General features: G+C 37.9%; 2 protein-coding genes across 2 annotated transcripts; both read left to right on the top strand.

Moving 5' to 3' along the window:
• The first annotated feature begins 2,064 nt into the window (after window positions 1-2,064).
• On the top strand, window positions 2,065-16,201 carry LOC121760931 (probable LRR receptor-like serine/threonine-protein kinase At3g47570). The gene is made up of 3 exons (XM_042156521.1): window positions 2,065-2,715; window positions 2,802-2,945; window positions 16,047-16,201. The coding sequence occupies exons 1-3, from the start codon at window positions 2,085-2,087 to the stop codon at window positions 16,199-16,201; spliced, it is 930 nt and encodes a 309-aa protein (XP_042012455.1). The 5' UTR covers window positions 2,065-2,084.
• A 2,051-nt stretch (window positions 16,202-18,252) lies between these two features.
• LOC121761636 (MDIS1-interacting receptor like kinase 2-like) lies at window positions 18,253-19,181 on the top strand. The gene is made up of 2 exons (XM_042157266.1): window positions 18,253-18,590; window positions 18,750-19,181. The coding sequence occupies exons 1-2, from the start codon at window positions 18,431-18,433 to the stop codon at window positions 19,040-19,042; spliced, it is 453 nt and encodes a 150-aa protein (XP_042013200.1). The 5' UTR covers window positions 18,253-18,430; the 3' UTR covers window positions 19,043-19,181.
• Window positions 19,182-19,751: the final 570 nt, after the last annotated feature.

Genomic DNA, 19,751 nt, shown 5'->3' with positions numbered 1-19,751 from the left:
TGTCTAAATTATTAATATTTTACAATAAGAAAAATTCACATATAAAATGAAGATTTATACTCAGTCAAACTAGCATATGAAACAAAAAAAGCTTAAATAAAATAATGAGACTCAGTCAAATATATAATTTTTTAATATTTTAAAAAGATATAATTAACTCTAACTATGTCAAATTTATTCCTTTTTTTATTTTTTTACTTTCCACATATTCTGGTGTCCTAGGCGTAGAGGAACCACACCAATCCATCCCGAACTTGGTGGTTAAACTCTACTGCGGTGACGATACTGTAGGGGAGGTCCTGCGGAAAAATAGCTCGACGCCAGGATGATAAAAAGCTTAACACCTCTCATTCTTATTACTTTTTCAACGAATAAAATGAAAAATAAAAAGGTCGTCTTATTCAAAACCCCAATTATGACATCCCTTCTCTCCTACTTTACACCTCGGAACGTACCGTTCTTATGAAAATAATGTTACTGCACGGACGGGGGTTATAAATTTTTTCATTTTCATCGATTAAATAATATTGAAATTTAATTACTTGAAAAGTCTGTTTTAACACATAATATAATGGCCATAGAAGGGGTCATCTTCAAAGGGAGTAATACTTTTCTAGGTAACATGATGTATAGTTCCAGTATGCCATATTTTATGTCCAAATCCACCACAGCTATATGTTGATATATATATGTCCAATTGTCTATTCATAAAGCGACTATTTATTTAGTGATAAACGTAGACTTGACTTGAGACCACTATATTTGGACTGTATATTAAGGCATGCCTTGTTTTAAAGGTCTTTTGGTGATATGATTTCAACCATAAACACATCTTTCTTCTATTATCCAACCTAGTATTTATATAGTTGTATTTTACTCTCAACGTATCACGTATTTGTTGTATACAATGAATAAGTTTTATACAGTATCACATTTATACCAATTTCATAGGCTAAAGGATTTGAGCTTGTATCCAATATACTATACAAATAGATATTCCATCCGTCTCATCTCAAGTGATTGACTGTTTTCAGGCACTTGTTTAGGGAAAATAACAATAAATAGTTAAAGTGGAAAGAAATTAAAGTAAATAAGAGAATAATGTAGATACGCTTATCTTCTATGTTATTCACTCTGTTACTTTACTTTATCTCTACTTTAACTATTAACTATCATCATAGCAAAACAACGACAAAAAAGAAGTCAATCACTCGAGTTGGGACGGAGGGGATATTAAATTACTAAACTACTCTTAAAAATAAAATTGAAAAGATACTAAAAATTGATTAAGATTTTTAATGATATAATGCCTTTGTCGCAGTTGAAATGACACATTTCTTAGTCGTACAAGATTTTAGAAACTGTTTGTTAATGTGAGTATTAATTAAAAAAATGTGAGTTTAAATATCAACCGTAGAAAAACATTATGAAAAAGGACATTGACTCGACTTAAGAAGTCTTCGTCTAGTGTCTGTAATAAGTCATGCATAGCAGTCGAAGACAAAAAGGAGCTATCAATCTTTAATCACATGACAACGGTGATGAATTGATCGATGTAGTATCGTTTTCCAGTTAAGCTGTAATTAAATTTATTTTGGAATAAATTAACAAATTGAATTGAATATTGTAAATATTTCAGTTTAGAGATATAGGAATATAATTTAATTAATTTTTTTACTTGGCGTCATGGAAATATTTAAAGGACTGAAAGCCTCAATTTTCTTAACACAACTTCAAGATCAGATCTACAGTCAACATGAGATTCCTTAATATAGAGTTCTTTTTGTATACATAAACCATTTTCTCTTTTTCTAAGTAAATAATTTTGGTGTATAGGAATATAATTTTAAAGTAAATGAAAAATCATTACCATTATGTTTATGATAATAGACGACTTTTGGAGTATCATTTATCTCAAAAACAAAAGATAAACTCTCTCTCTCTCTCTCTCTCTCTCTCTCTCTCTCTCTCTCTCTCTCTCTCTCTCACACACACACACACACACACTTTTGAGGTATATATATAGTGGTAGCTCAAATCTTGTATACACCACACATTGCTAGCTACTTTTAAAATAAAGCCTAATGGATACATCTTCCCATCTCTACCTCCTTATAACATCATTCTTACTACTTCAATGGTTGATTGTTTATAGCTCAGCCAACTCAGATATAAACATCGATCGTTCTTCCCTTGTTGCTTTCAAATCTCAAATCTCTTTTGATCCCCATAATATATTAGCCAAAAATTGGAGTAGTGAGAGCAGTATTTGTAGTTGGATGGGAGTTACTTGTGATTCTCACTATCAAAGGGTGACTCAGTTGAATATATCATCCATGGGTCTTGCAGGAACCATTTCTCCAGAAATCGGAAATCTTTCTTTTCTTGTTTCTTTAGATATTAGCAATAACTCTTTTCATGGTTCTATTCCCCATTCTATTTTCAACATGTCATTTTTACAAGTTTTGAATTTAAGGATTAATAGTTTATCTAGTAGCCTACCAAATGATATGTGCAAACACAATCTCCATAGGCTTAAGAGACTTCGTATTTCTTACAACGAGTTGTACGGGGAAATACAATCGAGTTTGGGGCAGTGTTCAAAGCTTGAGTATCTTTATTTGTACAACAACAGATTTAGTGGACATGTGCCAACACAAATTGGAAACTTGACATTGCTGCAATTATTAGATTTGGGTGCTAACTATTTAAGTGGTAAGATCTGATCTGAAGACTTCATATGACATGTGCAAACTTATAAGTATATAATTGGATGTTGACTTGATGCAATTTACTCACAGGTAATATTCCAAAAGAGATCGGTGCTCTTACTAATTTACAAACTTTGGACATGAGTACAAACAAATTTACTGGCCCCGTGCCAAGTGAAATTGGGAACTTGACAATTCTTCAATATTTGGACCTTGGTCACAACATGTTAAGTGGTATGATCTTATGTCAAGCTCTTATATTCCTTGTGATGGAGTACGTACTAAACAAGCCCAACAGCGGTAAAGCCCATCAGCCTAAAGCCCAAGAAAGAGTATCAGTTCGGCATGACTAAAGAGTATCAGTCCGGCATGACTAAAGAGTTCAGTTCGGCACAACCAAAGAGTTCGGCCCCAGCCTACAGCTCGGTAAAAGCCAACCAATCAAACCCAACCAATCAAACTCTGCTCTCAGGTCGGCATCAAGCTCTACTCTCAGATCGGCAAAAGCTGCTCGGCAATAATTCAGCAGTTCGGTCTCAGTATTCGACCGAACTAAGAGATAGTGGACTCATACAGGATTTCCACCTCCACTACACCCACGATCTATTTAGTGGTGTCAAGCAGTCATTAACTCATGCAGGATAGTGGACCCATGCAAGATCGCCACGATCTCCACGACATCCACTACCTAGTAAATAGCTGCATGCCACGATCTTGGTCCTTTGTATAAATAGAACCTAGATCAGATAGATAGGGTTAGCTTCAAAAGACATTCTCTCGATCTCTAGAGATAGAATACAAAATAGCAAGTCTGTATTGTAAGCTGTAGAAAACAGATCAAGCAATACAACTCTGCCCTCTTTTCTTCCCGTGGACGTAGATTTACCTCAGTAAATCGAACCACGTAAATTCTCTGTGTCGTGATCTGCGTTTTTCCAGCATTCATCACTAACATCAAATTTTCGCGGATTCATCACTGGCGCCGTCTGTGGGAAACAGAGAACCAAATCTGTGATAAAGCGAATTTTTGACCCTTTTTCCACCCCAAAAAAATGCATACCAGATCACATAACACCCATAATACCGTTCGTGATAACCGTGAGGAAGCTAGTCCAGCTCGCAGGTCTGAAAAACGGCCTCGGGAGACATCTACCTCCGGTTCTCACGAAGAAGGAACAAGCCACTCCAGGAGTCATCGCACCGAGTCTTCCCAGCAGCCCGATTTAAATGAAGCTGTCAAGCTGTTCTTGGCCGAGAAGCAGGAGGAGTTCTTAACCTTCCTGCAGAAGAGCCAACAGCCGGAGAAGACAACGACGGATTCTCCCTCCTCATCTAGGCATGAAAGTCACTACCGCAGTAGTGACGTGTCTTCCAGGAGAAAGAATCCTCAACCCCGACATGTTCCTGTTCCTCCTCGGTACCGGAACCACAGGAGAACTCCATCTCCTCCGTACCGAAGAGATGTCGGGTTCGCCATCTACGGAGCATTGAAGACTCCGTTCTCGGACGATATCACCCGAACTCCTTTGCCGCGGAACTACCGAACTCCGTCGATAACCTATGACGGACTCGTGGATCCTCATGATTTCTTGGGACGCTATCAATATAACATGGCGAACCAGGGTCTCAACGAGGTCCACATGTGCAAGCTGTTCCCCGAGCTGCTCATCGGGAACGCCAGAAGGTGGTTCGACAGCCTTCCTCAAGGCAGCATTAGATCCTACCGAGATCTAATGGATGCTTTCCACAGGAGGTTCTTTCAGAAAGCGGAAGCCCGGATCACTTCGGCTCAGCTGCTTTCCATTCGTCAAGGTCGCGATGAAAGAATCAGCGACTTTATGACAAGATTCCACAAGGAATGCCTGCAAGTAGACGATCTCAACGATCTGCTTGTCATCTCGGCATTCCAAAATGGAATCCTGCCCGGAGCTCTCTACAGGAAGCTCGTTGAGTGCGGTCCACAGACAGCTCAGGAAATGTGGGACATTGTGGACCAGTACTCCCGGGCCGATGAGGCAGACCGTCGCAAACGGTCGTTAGACAGCTCATCGTCCCGAGGAGACAGAAGGAAGCCCGATCATAGCGATCAGGGGCATCCTCGCCGGACTCCATTTGAAAGAATTCAAAGGGCTCCGGTGCAAGACAGATTGGGACCCCGTCTCAATCCCGAGAAGCCGCCCGCTCAGTTCGTACCACTGAACAAGTCAAGAGCGGAAATTTTCGAACTACATTCCGATATGTTCGAAAGACCAAAGCGGATGACGAAATCAGCCGCGCGGCGACCTCAGGATCAATATTGCTCCTTCCATCAAACCCACGGTCACGATACCGAGGAGTGCCGAGATTTGGCTGCAGGTATTGATGTTCTTGTGAAAACAGGAACGTTAAAAAAATACCAAAGCAAGCAGCCGAAAAAGAACAAAAAGCAGAGAGGTGCGAACTGCAATCCTCAGGATCCGAAAAGGCATGAGGATCCCGAAGACGACGACGAGCCGCAATATGATGGAGTAATCCTGACTATTGATGCTCTCCCTGCCGGGAAGACTAAATCGTCCCTAAAAGCAGAGCGCAGAGGCTTCAATCGAGAGGAGCCAACACATAAAAGGCTGAAGAAAGACGAAATGATTACATTTTCAGACGCCGATCCCGTCCCAGCCATCTCTCCTCACCAAGATGCTATTGTCATTCAAGCCGGAGTGGCAAACAAACTGATCCACAGAGTATTTGTGGATACAGGAGCGTCAGTCAGCATTCTTTTTAAAGAATGTTTCGATAAAATGGAAGTGGATCCAGCTCGGCTCAGTCCGGCTCCACTTCCTCTGAAAAGTTTCGCCCAGGAGGACACCCGCCCTGAAGGTATTATCAGCCTTCCGATCACGGTGGGAAAAGCGCCTACAAGCTCCAATACGATGATAGAGTTCTTTGTGGTGAAAGCTCGGTCCCCGTACAACATCATCCTGGGGAGAGACTGGCTCAACACAGTTCGAGCCGTTTGCTCTACTTATCACCTCACCATCAAGATCCCCACTAAAGGTGGGATAGCGGTCATCCGAGGTGATCAAAAGAGAGCAAAAGAATGTCTGCAGATTGCGCTTAAAAGTGCCGAGCAATCAGTTCGGCACCATCAAGCATAGCAATCACAGCAACCGGAGTCAAAGGCAAGCGAGATGACCGAAGTCACTTCAGAGCCGAACTCAATGACCGTTCAGTTATACGAAGATGATCCATCCAGAACGGTCAAGATCGGCTTCGCAGGAACGCCTCTACTCCGGGAAAAGACCATTCAGCTCCTCAAGGAGTACAGAGATGTCTTTGCATGGTCTCCGTTGGACATGACCGGAGTGCCCCCCGAGGTAATCACTCATCGGTTAAATATTGATCCTTCAATCCGGCCAGTAAAACAGAAGCAAAGACTCTTTGCGGCAGAAAGAAGCCAAGTCATCCATGACGAAGTCCGCCAATTACTAAAAGCGGATGTACTATTCGAGGTGAAATATCCCTCCTGGGTGGCCAATCCTATGATGATCAAGAAAAAAGAAGGAGGATGGCGGATGTGCATAGATTTTACCGATCTAAACAAGCACTGTCCTAAAGATTGCTATCCCCTTCCGAATATAGATAAAAAAGTAGAAGCTTTGATCGGCTTCGAAATTTTCTGTTTTCTTGATTTATACAAAGGATATCACCAAGTATTGATGGATGAGAGTGACGCTCCGAAAACAGCTTTCATTACCGATTTCGGCATTTTCGCTTATAAAAAGATGCCATTCGGTTTAAAGAATGCCGGAGCCACTTATCAAAGGATGGTAGACAAGCTTTTTCGGCACCTAATCGGAAAGGAGGTCGAAGTGTATGTTGACGATATAGTCGTCAAAAGCAAAAGCACTTCGGAGTACGAGCACAACCTCAAGTCCACTCTCAACGTGCTCAAGAAAGCCAACCTCAAACTTAATCCCCAAAAGTGTACCTTTTTGGTAGATTCGGGAAAGTTTCTGGGTTGTTGGGTTTCAAAGGACGGACTCAAGGCAAACCCCTCAAAAGTTCAAGTCGTTCAGAACATGGCAATGCCGAAGTCCATACATGACGTGCAAAGGATAACCGGATGTCTAGCCGCACTGAATCGATTCCTTTCCCAAGCAGCCGAAAAGCAACTGCCGTTTTTCAAAGTGTTGAAAAGGCACCAAAGTTCGAGTGGGGAGCCGAGCAGAAAAAGGCCTTTGACGAGCTCAAAAGTTATCTAGCCGAGCTTCCTATTCTCTCTGCTCCAACCGAAGCCGAAGTAATATTCTTATACTTAGCGGCATCAGATCAAACCATCAGCGCGGTGCTTATACGAGAAGAAGGCCTAAAGCAGTTTCCCATCTACTTTACAAGCCGAGCATTAAGAGGTCCAGAAACAAGGTATCAACCTCTGGAAAAAATTGCTCTGGCGTTAGTAAATGCAGCAAGGAGACTGCGGCCATACTTCTATGCTCACAAGGTATGCGTCTTAACCGATCTGCCTCTTCGGCAAGTTTTGACCAAGCCAGAAGCATCAGGCAGAATCGCCAAATGGGCCATAGAGCTGGGAGAACACTCAATCGAGTACCTACCTCGGAAAGCCATCAAGGGACAAGCCTTGGCAGATTTTCTTGCAGAGGCCAAGTTCGATCAAGCAATCCCTGTCATTGCCGAACAGAAAAATTCTGCCAATGCCGAGCTAGCACAGCCCTTGGAATCCGAAGTAGAGCCGCCAGACTGCTGGAGCGGATTCGTAGATGGAGCTTCAAACAAGATGGGAAGTGGAGCTGGTATTTTACTCGTCGCTCCCGACGGACACGAGGTATCCTACTCACTTCGGTTCCTATTCCCCACTACTAATAATGAAGCCGAATACGAAGCCCTCCTTGCCGGACTCCAGTTAGCGCAAAGTCTGCTCGTCAAATCTCTCAAAGTCCATTGTGATTCACAAGTCATAGTAAATCACATGTTGGGTACAAGTGAAGCCCGTGACGAGAGAATGAAGAAGTATTTGGACAAAGCGCAAAACATCAGCCGAAGTTTCTCCTATTTTCGGATAATCCGCGTTCCCAGAGCGGAAAATAGCCGAGCAGATACCTTAAGTAAGTTGGCCTCAGATCCGAGCTCAAAGGCGGAAGAATTAATGCATCGAAGCATTGATGAAGCCGAGGTACATTCAGTATTCAGCTCGCCGAACTGGATGACGCCGATCTTGCAGTATCTGGATCAAGGACAATTGCCCGAGGATAAGAGAGAAGCTCGGAAGATCACGTGCCGAGCACTTCGGTACGAACTTCATGAAGGAGTCCTCTTTAGAAAGTCTTACCTCCAGCCGTTATTGCGGTGCGTAGGACCAGAAGAGACGGGCTACATCCTCAGAGAAGTTCATGAAGGATCGTGCGGCAGCCACATCGGAGCTAGAGCTTTAGCTAAAAAAGTTCTAAGATGGGGATATTATTGGCCAACCTTGGTGCAAGAAGCAGTGCAGCTCGTCAAGACATGCCCAAAGTGCCAAATCCATGCAAATATCCCAAGGATGCCGCAGACCGATCTATCCACTATGCAAAGCCCTTGGCCTTTCATGCAATGGGGCATAGACATAGTGGGACCACTTCCTCAAGCTCCTCGGCAAATGAAATTCCTAATCGTTGCCGTGGACTACTTTACGAAGTGGGTGGAAGCTGAACCATTAGCTACGATAACGAGCTCGAAGGCATTGGATTTCGTCTGGAAGAACATAGTGTGCCGATTTGGCATACCCCACATCCTCATCTCGGATAACGGGACTCAGTTCACCGACAAGACGTTCAAAAATTGGTGCCAAGAGCTGAATATTCAACAGCGGTTCACTTCGGTCTCTCATCCACAAGCAAACGGACAAACGGAGGTAACAAATCGTATCCTGGTGAAAGGGTTAAAAGCTCGGTTAGAACAAGCCAAAGGACAATGGGTAGAAAATCTCCCTCAAGTCCTATGGTCCTACCGAACTACACCCACAACCTCCAACGGGGAAACTCCGTACAGTCTGGTGTACGGCACTGAAGCCGTAATTCCGGTAGAGATCGGCGTACCCAGTCCCCGAACTCTAAATTTCTCCTCAGAAATGAATGACGACGGACTGAGAGCCGAGCTAGATCTTACCGAAGAAAGAAGAGAATTGGCATGCATAAAAGCAGCCAAGTACAAGGAGCAAGTAGCCCGGTATTACAACCAAAGGGTGAAGAAGCTGCAATTTCAAGTGGGAGATCTCGTCCTGAGAAACAACGAAGTAAGCCGAGCAGAAAAGCTGGGCAAGCTCGAACCCACATGGGAAGGTCCGTATCGGGTGTCAGAAGTCCTCGGCAAAGGGTCTTACAAATTGGCTCACATGTCAGGAGAACAGGTACCCCGAACATGGCACATTTCCAACCTCAAAAAGTTCCATTTGTAAGAGACAGTCCGGTCAGTCAGTCTTGAGTCCTGTTTGCTCATTGTGCTTTATTTGGTTTACTTGGTCTTTATTTTTCTCTGTGCGTTTTGTTTGTGTGTTTTGTCTGTCTCTGTGCGTGTCGTCTCTTACAAATGTTACTGAGGTATCTTGCTCTTCGAAGGCTGATCCCCTTCTTAGAACATATACAAGCTAAACGATTGTGAGTCAAAGCTTCTACAGAAGATACAAGACCACAATTCAGCTTAAACAAGCAGTTCGTCTGAAACGAGCTGCAATAAGCCAACGATTGTGAGTCAAAGCTTCTACAGAAGATACAAGACCACAATTCAGCTTAAACAAGCAGTTCGTCTGAAACGAGCTGCAATAAGCCAACGATTGTGAGTCAAAGCTTCTACAGAAGATACAAGACCACAATTCAGCTTAAACAAGCAGTTCGTCTGAAACGAGCTGCAACAAGCCAACGATTGTGAGTCAAAGCTTCTACAGAAGATACAAGACCACAATTCAGCTTAAACAAGCAGTTCGTCTGAAACGAGCTGCAATAAGCCAACGATTGTGAAGTCCAAGCTTCTAAAGAGGATACAAGACCACAATTCGGCTTAAAAATCAAGCACTTCGTCTGAAACGAACTGCAACGAAAGTCCGATTCTCGCGATAAAACTTGCCTGAATTAGGACAAGGGAAAGTCCGATCCACGCGATAAAACTCGCCGAATTAGGACAAGGGAAAGTCCGATCCCCAAATTAGGACAACGGAAAGTCCGATCCGAGCGATAAAACTCGCCAAATTAGGACACAAGCTTAGTCCGGTCAAAGATGTTTATTTCATCAGACCAAAGACGAGTCCAGTCAAAGATGTTTATTTCATCAGACCAAAGACGAGTCCGGTCAAAGATGTTTATTTCATCAGACCAAAGACGAGTCCGGTCAAAGAAGAGTTCACTTCATAAGACCGAGGACAAACATCAACTTACCCCGTACCTTTATCCAGAATGCCGAAGTGATTCACTTCGCTTTCCGGGGGGGTAGTGATGGAGTACGTACTAAACAAGCCCAACAGCGGTAAAGCCCATCAGCCTAAAGCCCAAGAAAGAGTATCAGTTCGGCATGACTAAAGAGTATCAGTCCGGCATGACTAAAGAGTTCAGTTCGGCACAACCAAAGAGTTCGGCCCCAGCCTACAGCTCGGTAAAAGCCAACCAATCAAACCCAACCAATCAAACTCTGCTCTCAGGTCGGCATCAAGCTCTACTCTCAGATCGGCAAAAGCTGCTCGGCAATAATTCAGCAGTTCGGTCTCAGTATTCGACCGAACTAAGAGATAGTGGACTCATACAGGATTTCCACCTCCACTACACCCACGATCTATTTAGTGGTGTCAAGCAGTCATTAACTCATGCAGGATAGTGGACCCATGCAAGATCGCCACGATCTCCACGACATCCACTACCTAGTAAATAGCTGCATGCCACGATCTTGGTCCTTTGTATAAATAGAACCTAGATCAGATAGATAGGGTTAGCTTCAAAAGACATTCTCTCGATCTCTAGAGATAGAATACAAAATAGCAAGTCTGTATTGTAAGCTGTAGAAAACAGATCAAGCAATACAACTCTGCCCTCTTTTCTTCCCGTGGACGTAGATTTACCTCAGTAAATCGAACCACGTAAATTCTCTGTGTCGTGATCTGCGTTTTTCCAGCATTCATCACTAACATCAAATTTTCGCGGATTCATCACCTTGCATTTTGTTTTGTTTTGATTGCTTTTGATGCAATTTACGTACAGGCATTATTCGGAAAGAGATCGGTGCTCTAACTAATTTACAATATTTGGACATGAGTACCAACAACTTTACTGGCCCCGTGCCAAGTGAAATTGGGAACTTGACAATGCTTCAATCGTTGCTCCTTTATAACAACATGTTAAGTGGTAAGATCTTCTCTACTTTTTTGATTTTTTCTCTTCTCCTCTCTTTTACTTTACTAATAAAATCTATACCATTTTCAAAGTTTCTATTTTTAAGAACGGAGAGAGTATGAGTATATAATTGCTATTTGATTTTGTGTAACTTTTACGTAGGTAATATTCTAAAAGAGCTAACTCATCTTACTAACTTACAATATTTGATCATGAGTAACAACAAGTTGTCAGGATCATTGCCAAAGGAAATTGGGAATTTGACATCCCTTACCTATTTATTGTTTAACAACAATGATTTAAGTGGTATGATATTTTCTCTTTCATTGCTTTATCCTCTATCATTTTGTAGCATGTAAGTGATTAATTAATATGATCGATATTTATTCTACAATTAACTTTCCAGTTTTGGTAATAATGTTAATTAAAATTCAATATATTAATACTCCCTCCTTTTAAAGTTAATAGAGGCGTTTCAGTTTAAAGTTAATAGAGGAGTAAAAAAAGAGAGAAAAATAATATAGAGAAGACTCTCATGTACATTATTCTCTCTTACTTTACTTTTTCTCCACTTTAACTATTTATTACTAGTATTATTTTTTCAAAACGAGTGTAGAAACAAACGCCTCTATTAACACGGAACGAAGGGAGTACTTTTTACACAGATTTTGGGAGGGAGGATCCAAATGTTTTTGTCAAAGTTATTAGCCTTCTCATCAAATACATGTGTAGTTTTGATAAAGTCTCGTCGCCTCAACAATTTGAACATTTAATTTAGTGTACTAATGAATAGTATCTATTTGTTATGCTACTAGCTAGTTTATAGATGAATAACTTGACCGATAACTAAATTTTTGTGTGGATAATTTATAATCACAGGCCATATTCCAAAAGGAATTTTTCTTATGAATTTATATGAATTGCAAATGGCTGACAACCGACTTGGTGAATCATTGCCGACGGAAATTGGTAACACAACCATCAAAAATGTGGTTCTTAACAACAATAATTTAAGCGGTATGATTTTCTATTTCCTTTCATAATGTAAATTCTGCCCATTACGTTAATCTATTTTATTTTGTAACTAATGTTGCTTTCTTCATCTTTCATAATACAGTTTTTATTGAGGATCAGTCTAATCATTTCAGAAAAAAAAAATTTATCCATGTAAAAAAAATGTGGAAAAAGTAATCATTTTAAATTACTATAACTTACACAAAAAATATGTGCAACCATGTCATTTACAATGTTATAGTCCATCCACCACAATATTATTGCTTTTAGAGACTTTTTAGATAAATGAGTAATTTTTATTGTAGGCAAGAAAAAAGAAATCATTTTTAATTATCTATATTATTCTCTCATATTTTACTATCTTCATTTATTTACTTTATTCTATCTCTACTTAAATCACTCAACACCATTTCTTATATCTTGTGATGGAGGAAGTAATTTGATAAAATTGTAAATTCACGTGATCAAATGCAAAATCTATATACTGTACAAACTCCAAACTATGATCTGTACCGTTAAAAAATAACAACAGATGATAAAATAATAGCAACAAAAAATATCATCACAGTGTCAACGGTTGATGTTGTATTGACATCAAAATCTTGAAATTTTATACTGTGTTGACGTTGTGTTGACACGTGTTGAAAAATTTGGAGTTTGTACAATATATAAAGTTTGCATTTTATCACTACCCCACCTAATATTGTATTTAACACTACTACAAGAATATTTTCGTGTAGGGGTGACTACTATATGTCATTTGATTTGGCTTAACTCTTTAATTATACTGCTACAAATTTTTCCCTAAAATCAGGTCATATTAAGATGATAACTAATTTAGTTTAATAACTTTGATAATTTATCAAACTCGTATATTGAAAATGTCAAACACATTGGCTTAAGTATGTCAAAAAGAATTTTGGATTGACATACTTTTAATGATCATTCTTTGTTTTAATGCATTTGTTTCATATATATCAATTAAAATTGAAATTGACACGAATAAAATAAACTTTCAGGTCTGATACCATCCACCTTTGTGAATCAATCAAGGCTGCTTCATTTAGAACTCTCTTCCAACAACTTAAGTGGAGAGATTCCACCATCCATTTGCAACTTGAGACCCCTAATGATCCTCATTTTATCATACAATAATTTGGAAGGTGCAATTCCATATTGTCTGGGAAACTTGGACTTATCATTTGTCCTATATTTGAATGCAAATAAGCTTAGTGGCATCATACCATCAACATTCCCAAAGGGTTGCAGTCTTGAGTCAATCAGTCTGAATGGAAACAAATTGGAAGGAACACTTCCCCAAACATTGGTCAACTGCCAAGATTTGCTTATAGTGGACATTGGTGATAATAAAATACAAGGTGCGTTTCCCTTTTGGATGGAAACACTCCCTCAACTTCGTGTCCTCGTCTTAAGGTCAAATAAGTTCAATGGCACGATGTTGGTATCTTCAAAAACTAAGCAGCCTTTCCCAAAGCTGCAAATATTGGATGTATCATATAATGCATTTGTTGGCTCTCTACCTGAAAGATATTTCAAGAACTTTCGATGTATGATAGATGCCACGGAAAACCAAACTGATAACGGAACAAAATACCTTAGAGGAGAAAACCTTAAAGGAATGATTGAATTGATGCTCACAGTGAAAGGATTAGATCAGTCATTGGAGCGACTCTTGACAACCTTTACAATTATCGACTTATCCTCCAATAGATTCTCTGGGCGTATCCCACCTTCTCTAGGGATTCTTAACTCTCTTAGATACTTGAATTTGTCTCACAATACCCTCATAGGACATATACCATCATCTCTCGGAGGTATGAATTTTCTTGAGTCTTTGGACTTGTCTTCAAACAAACTGGATGGAGAAATTCCAAGTGGATTGGCGAGGTTGACATTTCTTTCGAAATTAAACCTTTCGATGAATAATCTCGAGGGACGAATACCACAGTCTACTCAGCTTTCCACATTTGGTATCGAATCATATGAGGGAAATGTAGGATTGTGTGGATTACCATTGACGACAAAATGTGAGGGGAGTGATGGAAAACCTTCACCGCCTCATGTGGAAGTGGAATCGGAAGGGGAGATCGAGTGGGGTTATGTGTTTGCTGCTGCTGGTTATGCTTTGAGCTTAGGAATCTTTTCATGGCTGCTTTTATTCTGCCGAAGTTTCAGGTATAAATACTTGGAGAAAGTTGACGATGTTTTTGAGAAGATATTTGAGTGTTGCCAACGCCGGAAGAAAAGAGATAGACGAAGAAGAGTTGTGAGGAATCAGGCTAGAAGACAGCAGTAAGGATCAAGCTTGTTAGCACACGAAAATAAAAAAGTATGAATGCTTTTGTTTTAGTTATCCAATGTTTAGTGTTCTCCCTTGATTTTGATTGTAATCCTGATTGTTTCACGTTTTCTGGTTTGCTGCTGAAATGAAAATCTCCTCTTATGTTGTACAATAACAAAAATTCACATACTATAAAACAAAGATGTATACTCAGTCAAACTAGCGTATGAAATAAAAAAAAAGCTTAAATAAAATAATGAGACTCGGTCAAATTTAATATATTTCGAAAAGATATAATTGAGGCTATGACTAAGTCAAATATTTTCATACTTCTCTATATAGGAACACTTTGTAAGCCATAACGATTCAATTTCACCGAAATTTTATCTTTAATTTCATTTGATTCGTTGATTAATTAAATATTTTATAAATAATACTTTGTGCAAGAGAAATCAATGCAGTTTTTATCCAATAAAATATTGACCTCAAGCCAATTATATTGGTAGATAATTTTATCAGCAAATACGGATACCCCTCGAACTAGATCATCATAATGAGTAATCACCAACCACTATGGAAAATTAATTTCCGTAATAATTATTTCACCCATAAAAAAATAAAAGTAATAAGTACTTTTCTTATTTTATTTATGATTCCATACATGTCATATTTTAGGTCAAAATCCACCGCAGCTATATACGTTGATAATATGTTTATAATTAGTTTAATGTGATAACTTTGCTAACTCATTAATTCAACTATGTCCATGTGTGGCATTTAAATATAAATATACAAATATGAAAATATGAAACAAACATCAGAGTTTAAAATTTTGGAATTAGAATATTTCCCACAACAGAATCTTGCTCACATTTAGGAATTGCTCCCTGAGTCCTACCTAAGATAACACATTTCTTAATCGGCACGAGATTTTAGGAGTTGTTTAATATGTTTAATTGGAGAGAGAAAATGTAAGTGTAAATATTAAATGTAGAGAGAAAGAGAATAAGATATTTAATTGGATAAAAAAATGGTTGGGTGCATCAGTTGGAGAAAGTTACTAAAAATAAAAATGTGTCATCTTGGTTGTGATAAACTACAATGGAAAGTGTGTCATCTTAAATGGGACGGGGGAGTCTAAAAATTCCCATAATCATTGAGTCTAGTCCAAAGCTTATGGGCACGGTTCTATCTTCTTGGGCCAATATTTTAAACATTACGCATTGTCGACCCATCCATGGCATATACAATTATAATATTCCTATAATATCAAATAAATATATTAGAGGCCCATTTGTAAGCCCAAAATATCGAAGACCGCCAGTTAAACAAACTTAAATGAGGTAGCTATTTTAATAAATTAGCTACTGCAATATTTAGACAATAAGTTCTTAAATCAATATATATTAAAAATAATTTGCTGCAATTATTAAATTTAGACAATAAGTTCTTAAATGACATTGCTTCAATTATTAAATTTGGGTGCTAATTATTTAAGTGGCAAGATCTGAAAATCTCCATGATCTCAAGACTTCATATGACATGTACAAACTTATAAGTATATAATTGGATGTTGACTTGATGCAATTTACTCACAGGTAATATTCCAAAAGAGATCGGTGCTCTTAGTAATATATAATTGCATTTTGATTTTATGCAACTTTTACGCAGGTAATATTCCAAAAGAGATAACTCATCTTACTAACTTACAAGATTTGATCATGAGTTACAACATGTTGTGGGGATCATTGCCAAAGGAAATTGGGAACATGACATCCATTACCCGCATATTTTTTAAACTCTACTATTTTGTAGCATTTAAGTAATTAATTAATATGATTGATATTTTTTCAACAATTAAGATATACTGTACTATTAACCTAATAATTTGGGTGCCAATAATTTAAGTGGTAAGATCCTAATGCCAAGATCTTTATAATACTCGATACGTCGATGATTTAAGTATACATTTGAGTGTTTCTCTCCATACATTCATGATTTAAATACACATTTTGATTCGGTGTGGTTTTAAGTTGTTTGATTTTATGAAGAAATTATTTTTAAAAGAACAAAGTAATACTCCCTCCATCCTGAATAGTATGAACATTTGTTTCGGCACATGTTTTAATGTATAATTGATAAATTAAGAAGAGATAGAGAGAAAAAGTAATTTTAAGTATTTTTAGTATATAATGGATCTCACCTCTTTAAAGAACAAATACTTTCTAAAATTAGAATGTTCATACTTTTAGGGACGGACTAAAAATGAAATTGTTCATACTCTCCAAAGACGAAGGGAGTATGAAGTTAATTAAAATATCATTTAATACCACTGTTACAAAATAAATATTACTCTCTCCGTCCCTGAAAGTTTGTCCCATTTTTCTATTTCCGCCCGTCCCACAAAATTTGTCTCATTTCACTTTTTATCATTTTTTTATCGTGGACCAAATATTCCACTAACTCATACATACTCACATTTTATTATAAAACTAATATATAAAAGTAGGACCCACATTCCACTAACTTTTTCGACTCACTTTTCATTACATTTTTTAAAACTCGTGCCGGGCCAAAGTGGGACAATATTTGGGGGACTGAGGGAGTAGTATTTTGTAACAGTTGCATTAAATAATATTTTAATTAACTTTATATTACTTTATTTTTGAAAAATAATTTATATTGCATGTACAAATTGATACTATGATTGGGGTGTTGGTCTAATGCAATTTATTCATAGGTAACATTCCACGAGAAATTAGGAACTTGGCAATGCTTCAATGGTTGGACTTTGGTGACAACAAGTTAAGTGGTAAGATCTTATTTCATGCTATTATATATTTTGGCTTGTTTGGTATTGAAATTATATTTTTGATGTCATTTTATTAATTATTTTTGGAGGTAATATTTATTTTATTTCTGTGCTAGTTACGCATGTCTTTCATAAGGGTCTATTTTATAAGCAAAAATGAGAGAGAAATATTATTATAAGGAAAATCTCATGTCATATGAGAAATCTGTGTACATCTTTAAAATCAGATAATTGGGAACTTGACATTGCTTCAACAATTATATGGGTGCCAAGTACCAACAGTTTTGAGTGGTAAGTACTTATTTTCATGCTCTTAGATATTTTGGCTTGTTTGGTATTAAAATTATCTTTTTGATGTCATTTAATTAATTATTTTTGGAGGTTTCTCTGCTGATTTTATAGTTTTGCAGGGTCCATTTTATCAGTATAAATGAGAGAGAAATATTATTATAACATATATCTCATGTCATCATGAGAAATTCGTGTATATCTTTAAAATCACATAAATTGGGAACTTCATATCAATTTTGGGCTTTGATTGGCCCACTTATGTCACGATCGTACTTTCTAAAGATAGAAGGCTTGGTTGATTGCAAACGCGTCACCAATTATAACTCTACAGGTGATATTCCGAAAGCGATATGTCACTTGACCATGCTTCAATGGTTGTCACTTAATAATTTCAACGGATCATTGCCAAAAGAGATTGGAAACATTACACACCTTGGCTACTTGTGGCTGAACGACAATAATTTAAGTGGTACGATTTCATGTCTCTATATTATTGGACTACAAAGTAACATTATAAGTTACTTCGCTTGATCTAGTTGTTGCCATTTTCCTAAATTTGCTTTCACATATTAGTTGTTGTGAGCATGCATTTTTTTTATGAATAAATCAATCGAATATATCAAACCAAAAGGGGGTGGGGGGTCCACGACTCGAAGTTGCTTTTAACGACGTCATCAGATATATCACTATTTTCCACGACTTTATCTCTAATTCTTTTGCTCAATAATCACATGTCTCTCGAGATTCTTGGACTGAAAGTTGCAACTGCTTTCGATTATATTGATGTCGACACCGAAAAATATCTAACAGTAAATAGTGCAAAATTTCTGGCTTCGTCACTGTATACTGCACCTTAAATAATTATCACATATATGTGTAGCCCCAACTGCATTCATACTAAAATGGAGTTTGAGTGTGTATCGCGTTGTGTGTATCAGAGCCTGATGTGTGGATGATTTATATTCTCACAGGTGAAATTCCAAAAGAAAATTCTCTTCTCAATAAGTTAGTGCAGTGGAACAACGCCAAAAACCGGCTTCAAGGATCGTTGCCGAGAGAAATTGGTAACAGAAGCGCTCAAGATCTGTGGCTTGACTTCAATGAATTAACTGGTATGATTTCCTATCTCAATACTTTCTTTCATAATATAGAGACTCATAATGAAAAAATTGCATGAAAATTTACACTTTTCAGCTTTTATGTGTTAGGATAATAATGTATTATTCTATTACAATGATGGATCATGTTATTGTAATTTGACAAACTTTCAGGTCCGATACCATCCACCTTTGTGAATCAATCAAGCATGATTACTTTTTCACTACGTTGCAACAAATTAAGTGGAGAGATTCCACCATCCATTTGCAACTTGAGATCCCTCAAAATCCTCTACTTGTCGAACAATTCATTGGAGGCAGCAATTCCAGACTGTCTAGGAAACTTGAGCACATCTCTGTTGATCTTCAATTCGAATACAAATAAACTTACTGGACTCCCATCAACTTTCTCAAAGGGTTGCAATATCCAGTCAATCAATTTGAATGGAGACAAATTGGATTATTAATTGAACCATTCTTGAAAATTCAAATAGTTTGAATTTTAGTTTTTAGTGCATTTAATTTCACCGCGAAAAGCAGTCACTTTATACTGCCACCGTAAATATTCTCAAAATAAGGTTTGTATTTTAATCAATCGTACGTAAATACTACTCCCTCCGTCCCATAGTAGACGTCACACTTTCCTTTTTAGTTTGTCCCACAAAAGATGACTTTTTTCCTCTTTTGGAAAAAATTTCTTCTCACATCAATTATAAAATTATATTTTCTCTTACCACACAAAACAACGTCTCCTAAAATCTGGTGCCATCTTCCAAGTGTGCCATCTTCTTTGGGACGGAGGGAGTAATTCTATTCAATAAATAACAAAATTATGGTAATTATCAGGCCAAATTTTATTAGGAGCTTAATAAGAAAAGTGTCCACCTTGCCAATTGACTTGACTTACAAAGTCTTCGTCAAGCTCAGTAATATGGGTGAACATGTAGCTAGAATGGCAAAATATATGACACGTATATATTACATACAAATGGAGCTATCAATCATTAATCACATGAAAATGGTCATGAATTTGTTTTCACGGTTAAAATGTAAATAAATAAATTCTTTTAATGAATATTTTGCAAATTTAATATTGCATTTCCATTTTGGGGTACATCAATATTTGAAATAGTATACACTATACAAAGGATAAATAGATGAATTAAATTATTGTTC

This window comes from Salvia splendens, chromosome 13 (genome assembly GCF_004379255.2).
Source record: "Salvia splendens isolate huo1 chromosome 13, SspV2, whole genome shotgun sequence".
Classification (NCBI taxonomy): domain Eukaryota; kingdom Viridiplantae; phylum Streptophyta; class Magnoliopsida; order Lamiales; family Lamiaceae; genus Salvia; species Salvia splendens.
This window is presented reverse-complemented; position numbering and strand designations above follow the sequence as displayed.

Excerpts from the sequence above, each read along its gene's own strand:
- LOC121760931 (XM_042156521.1), top strand. The coding sequence starts at position 2,085 with ATGGATACATCTTCCCATCTCTACCTCCTTATAACATCATTCTTACTA. Across the intron at positions 2,716-2,801 it reads GGGTGCTAACTATTTAAGTG|GTAATATTCCAAAAGAGATC; the intron begins GTAAGATCTGAT and ends ATTTACTCACAG. Across the intron at positions 2,946-16,046 it reads TGGTCACAACATGTTAAGTG|GTAATATTCCAAAAGAGATA; the intron begins GTATGATCTTAT and ends ACTTTTACGCAG.
- LOC121761636 (XM_042157266.1), top strand. The coding sequence starts at position 18,431 with ATGATTTATATTCTCACAGGTGAAATTCCAAAAGAAAATTCTCTTCTC. Across the intron at positions 18,591-18,749 it reads TGACTTCAATGAATTAACTG|GTCCGATACCATCCACCTTT; the intron begins GTATGATTTCCT and ends ACAAACTTTCAG.